We start from the raw sequence: 5567 nt of genomic DNA on the forward strand, positions 1-5567 counted from the left end.
GCGGTGACTCGGAGGCTCGTGACTCGTGACTGACCGCATTTGCCGAACTCTAGCTACCGACCGTGGGAACTGCAGGAGTAGTGACTCAGGCTGCTTTTTAACTTACTACTGTGACTTTGAGTAAAGAAAGTAGTGACAGATGGTTGAACCCCTTCCCTGTGCCGCTCAGTGACCATTGAGTGTGCCACCGACGGTCGGACGGTGCCATCATTGTCATCATCGCGGCCCGGCCCGGCCGGGCCCCGCCGGGGTCACGCCCCGGCGGCTCCGACCCGGTGACCGTTCCGCCGCGCCCGGCTGCTGACTCCGGCCGGGCCCGGGGCCCGGGGCGCGGCCGCCCCGCGGTACTACTCGCAGTGGCCGGGCACCGCCGTGTGACTGCGGCACGACTCGAACTTGCCATTGAACTTCCATGGGCCCGGGCCGTGACCGTACGGTGGCACTGGCTCAGTTCGGCGGGGCCCGGCGTGCCGCCGCGCCGCACTGCGACAGTGCCACGCCGGGTGACGGTGGCACTGCGCGTGACGCCCTGAGGGCCGGCCGCGCCGGGGGGGGCGGCTGGCAGGCTGAGTGCCACGGTGCAGGGTGCGCGGCCGGGCGGCGACCGCCGGGCGGCCCATAGACGGTTGCCTTTTTCAATTGACCGGGCCTTGCCAGGAGCTCCGTAGTAAAACGTTTCGCTGTGAGGGTGGTAGATTCAAATCCACGCATACCACGCCTAGGCTCGAGTCATGTCACAGTGTGGGGGCGGGTTGGGTCTTCCGACCGTACCGTGTTCACAATTCAAATCACGAACTTCCGAAGAGCCAAGCAGGACTTTTTCTGGCAGTGGCAGGCTTCAAGAGTCTTGATTACAATTCAAGTCTTGTCACGGGCAAACTTGGGCCTTGATATTGAGAGACTTCGAATCCAACCCAACTGAGATAGAAATGAGATGAAGATCTCATATCATACCTGTAAGAGATGCCGATCGCCGGAGCTTCTTTCTCAACGTGACTCTACAGCCTGTTGGGCCCCGGTACGCATTGAAGTATAGCCCCGGTGATACCGTACCGTACCGTACCGGCCCCGGGCTGCCCCCGTCTCCGCCCCCCGGCGCTGGGCCGCGCCACTCGCGGCCGGCGGGCCGTCACTCAGTGACTGCAGCCCGGCCCTGAGTGCGGGGCGGGCTACCGTGGCATCTGTACCGGGCCGTTGACGGCCCGACGGTCCGAGCCACTCAGAGTTCACCGTCGGCTCCAGGAGCAGGCTCGGTTTGGTTTACACCGACACTATTGGGTCCTATGGTTCCTAGAACGTGAAGGCCTAGGGGGCAGGGACTCTAAAGCCTCGGATGCGGGGGTGGGGGTTTGTAAAAGGTCGTATGAGCTTTCTGACTGGCAGTATAGGCCCCAGGTCCTAGCTTCCTAGCATAGGGTCATAACACTTTCGTCCAGTTGGATAGTAAATGTGTAGGGTGGGGTGCGGTCACGAGATGGTTGGAGTCGAGTGGGTGGGGTATCTGACGGAGGAGTGGGTAGGGTAATAAGTGAATCTAGGGGTTATTTACATCAGGTTTAGATTTGCTATGACCCCATCTTAATCAACCATAAGACCTGTGTCATAGGATTTGATGACCCCACCCTGGTTCAAGTGAAGCCAATGACCAGCATTGTCCTGTGGGGTATTGTCAAGGGTAGTGATCGCTAATTGAGGGTGGGTGGTATGGTGCGAGATACAAAAGAGGTGTACCGGTGGTTTCTATACTGCAAAGTACCCCTAGAGACCGACGTGTTTTGTTAATCTTGACCAAGGGTGCCTTTTTAAAATACCTTTTAAATTTCTCCAAAAGGTATTTTGAAAACCAGGGGGTAGGGTGATACGGGGTCAGCGTTTCGGTGGGGTCCTTTGGAAATCAATTCAAGGGGTGAAGAAAAAAGGGTCCCTCTCTGATGGTAGGGTAGGTAGTTCCAGGAATTCCTATGAGTTAGTGAGTAGGGAGGGTGGGTCAGATCTGGTTTTGGGTGGGTGGATGTAGTTTATTTGGGTGGGTCGGGGTGGTATAGTTGTATTCTATAGGGGGTAGTACATTGCATATATGGAGTGGGGAAAGGGGGTACTTTTCTCGGTAAAGAGGCTAGGTTGGGTGGGGTGGATAGGGGGTGCCATTCGGTCTGGTATTATCTTGGGGGTCACAGGGGTCCTGAATTGATGTTGTGGGTGGTAGGGCTACTGAAACATGGGTCTTAACGACCAGAGGGAGACGATATTCGTGGGGTGGGGTCATTTCAGAAGAGGGGTAGTAATTGCTTGTAAGGGGTAGGGGGTCCTTGGTTTTGTCGATCCCTGCGATGCTGGAGTGGAAGCGAAGGAGACGAAGAAACATGAACTGAGAGAGGTGAAGAGCGAACAAGATGCTGAGCGATTTTTGTCTCCATCATGTACATGGACAAGTCTCATGCTGAAAGCTAGTGTGTAGTGCCTTCGTTCAATGATGGAGGCCTTTGGGGGTTGTGATACAGATGCTGTATATCACCTGATCGCCATCCATGAATTCGAGACATGATGTTTTGCTGATGCTACAACGTTGCAACACGATACGAAGAGCCCATGAGAACGGAGAAGAGCTCACAGACATATTCATGCCTACTTGATGTTTGTGTCGTGAAGGATAGTATTGACTCAGTGCATTACAATCTTCTTGGTGGTTGTATGAATCTGATGTATTTGTTGTTTGACCAGCATCACAGGAAACACGCTAAGCATGTTGGCAGGTGGTTTGATACATGAACCGTTTGTCTGCTAGTTGAACTAGCTCTGATACTCGCTGATCTTTTCGGACTCGCCGTCAGCAAGTGGATCCTTCCAAGTTCGGAAATTAAGCAATCACACGATCACAGATCTCTATCTCTCTCTGCCTCTTTTCGTATCCTTCATTCGCCTCTCCCATCCTCCCTGCTTTGTGCTTCCCACATACTGTCGGGGATGCTTGACGACGGGACGGGTTCTGCTGTCCCAACCCTCCGGTACTTGACCTCTTGAGACGTTTCCTGCGATATTAACGCGCAGAACATCAGGGCATGTTGACAAACAGCCTGTCGAACGCCATGAGCAACATCCCTGTTCGCCTTGAACAGGTCAGACCCCTCTGAAACATGCCTGGTTGTGTAGCTGAGCAGAAGGCAGGACGCGGGAGTCTCGCTCCCCAGCCTCCCCTTGCCTCATTCTTCCAATACGATGATGGGGTTGGGTGTCCAGCCGATCATAGCAAGTCAACCGTGCATGGCAGTGCCAGGCATGGGCGGGCTGATGGTGCAAAACGGATTTGGAAATCAGGCGGACGTAGTTCCGCCTTATGTTGTTCTCCCAGGTGTAGTTCAAGGCGCATGCTGACTGATAAGAAATGTGTTAATGTCAAGAATTATGTTGATGTGTGATGGGAGAGTTGTTGTGAGAGACTTATGAAACAAGAAAGGTCCTCTCTCTCTCTCTCTCTTTCGTTTCAATTTGCTGGAGAACAAAACTTTCAGTCACGTTGTTTCATGTTGTGTAGCTGTGACCGGACCAGAACATGGTTGCAAGCTGACGTGCAGTCGGCAGGGATCACTGTCGCCACGATGACTCGGCTTCTTGCCAACAGCGTCAGTGCGCTGCAGTCCAACGCGGCCTACCGCTCTGGCCTTCAGATGCCGGGCATCGGAATCTCCGGAGTTCCTGTGGGAGTTGGAAGCGGAAGCGGAGGTGTTGGTGGTGGAGGGTTTCTGCTCAATCCTTCGCTCCCTGCTTCATCAGGTGATGCGATGGGAGGAATGGGTTTCTGTCGATACTTACTCATTTGGCACAGCATCGATCCTTTCGCAACATGAAGTGATAACCGTGCGCTGAGGGCTCGCATGTCTGCTGATTTTATCCTGTAGGAGCTCTCAATGCAGCTGAAACAGGCAGATGGAGCTGGAGAGAAGGTCGAGACGTAGATGGTCGATACGACAATTTGGCTAACTCGTGAAACCCACAGAACATGCCGTTGAGACCTGTACCGACCATGGGTACGGTGTGGAGCCAAACTAACTTGGGGATCTCAACTCCTTCGGCTAAGAGAGAGCATGAAGTTGATCAGAACGTGCCATGCAAGATGCCGACCTCGATGGATGACGGGAGCTTGGACAAGGCGGAGGGCGATCAGGGAGGATGGAGCACGCACAACATGCGGCTGCTTTCGAAGGTGTGCGAGGAGATTGAGAAGAGCTCTTTCTCTGCAGTCTATGCCTCCAAGGCCAAGAAGATCCCCTACAAACAGCACGCGATGGGGAGCGTTGATGCGCCTGACGCTCCCTCCTACGACGACTGGATGGAGCTGCAAGCTGAGAGGGAGGCAGTGGGAGTACAGGAAGAGGAAGGGAGTCGACCGCTCATGGTGAGCAGGACGCTGCTGGAGTTGTCTGCTTTCTAACGTGGAAGATAGTCTTCATCGGGCTACAAGACCAAAGAGCCGTCGATCGCCGAGCTCTGCAACCAATCGGTGCAGGCAGTTGTGGTTTGGTGACATGGTACTGAGTGGCTGGTCAGGAGGAGGAGGAGGAGGAGGAGGAGGAGCCGCAGGGAGGAGTGGCAAGCTTTCCAATAGCGTGAAGAGGAAGAACAATCCCCAGGATAAGGATCATAGATGCGATACGGTTGGAAAGAAGTTAGACGAGGATTTGGATAGAGCCATCCTGGAGAAAGATCCCAAGGTGATCAAGGAGCTGCAAGCCAAGCTCGCAGCTGAGCATGGGCTGAGCGTCAAGGTGAGGGAGGAATGCGTTGCGGAACTTGCGAATGACAAAGTCCTCCCTAGACCATCCGAGAGATTTGGAACAGGAGGACGAGGCCGAAGAAAGCTCCTAGGTTGCCTCTCTCACGCAAGCGTGATCCTCCTCCGCCTCTCCCCCTTCGTCAGCGTCTGTTTCAGCTGCCTCCACCTCCCTCTTCACGTCACCTCTCAGCTCTCGTTGTTTGCAAAGTCAAGTTTGTGGGGCTGACTTGACGCGCACAGGCTGATGCTCAACAAGCAGACACCTGGTCTGATAGAGTGGAAGTTCTCTTTAAGAGAGTTAGCTGATTCACTTGCAGATAACATCGCCGAGCTTATTCAACTTCCTCAGTACTCCGGACGTCGAAAACCATGGAAGGTAGAGAGGGAGGAAGAGGAAGGGAAGAGGAAGGGAGGAGGAGGATGGATGAGGGAGGAGAGTAACAAGGGACCGAGTGTGAGGAGTCAAGGTCGGAAGAGGAAGGAGGCCTAGGAAAGAGGCCATGAGGGCGGTTAGAAAGTGTTGAGAGTTTGACGCGCTCTTGGTAGGTGTCGCTGTCGGCAGAGGATGCCCGAGACATCTTCCGTCAACGTCCCTTGTGAGCCTCGTGACATGTCGCTGTTGCTGCTCGCCTGAGCTGCCGATGGATGGGGGAAGGGGAGGGAGGGGAGGGGAGGGGAGGGGAGGGGAGGGGAGGGGAGGGGAGGGGAGGGGAGGGAGGGAGGGAGGGGAGGGGAGGGGAGGGGAGGGGAGGGGAGGGAAGGGAAGGGAAGGGAAGGAGGCCGAAGTGGTAGGGAA

The 5567-nt window shown here is 55.1% G+C and overlaps 1 protein-coding gene across 1 annotated transcript; it reads left to right on the plus strand.

The window, feature by feature from the left end:
• Positions 1 to 2343: 2343 nt before the first annotated feature.
• Positions 2344 to 5371, plus strand: GUITHDRAFT_166815 (hypothetical protein; the record flags this gene model as incomplete). Its single annotated transcript, XM_005818756.1, has 13 exons — positions 2344 to 2377; positions 2754 to 3005; positions 3057 to 3116; positions 3166 to 3349; positions 3580 to 3771; positions 3824 to 3855; positions 3897 to 3941; positions 3995 to 4393; positions 4442 to 4518; positions 4604 to 4763; positions 4814 to 4863; positions 5012 to 5147; positions 5318 to 5371. Exons 3-13 carry the CDS (start codon positions 3060 to 3062, stop codon positions 5369 to 5371), a joined length of 1386 nt encoding a protein of 461 aa, XP_005818813.1. The 5' UTR covers positions 2344 to 2377; positions 2754 to 3005; positions 3057 to 3059.
• Positions 5372 to 5567: the final 196 nt, after the last annotated feature.

Source organism: Guillardia theta (assembly GCF_000315625.1).
Source record: "Guillardia theta CCMP2712 unplaced genomic scaffold GUITHscaffold_270, whole genome shotgun sequence".
NCBI lineage: Eukaryota > Cryptophyceae > Pyrenomonadales > Geminigeraceae > Guillardia > Guillardia theta.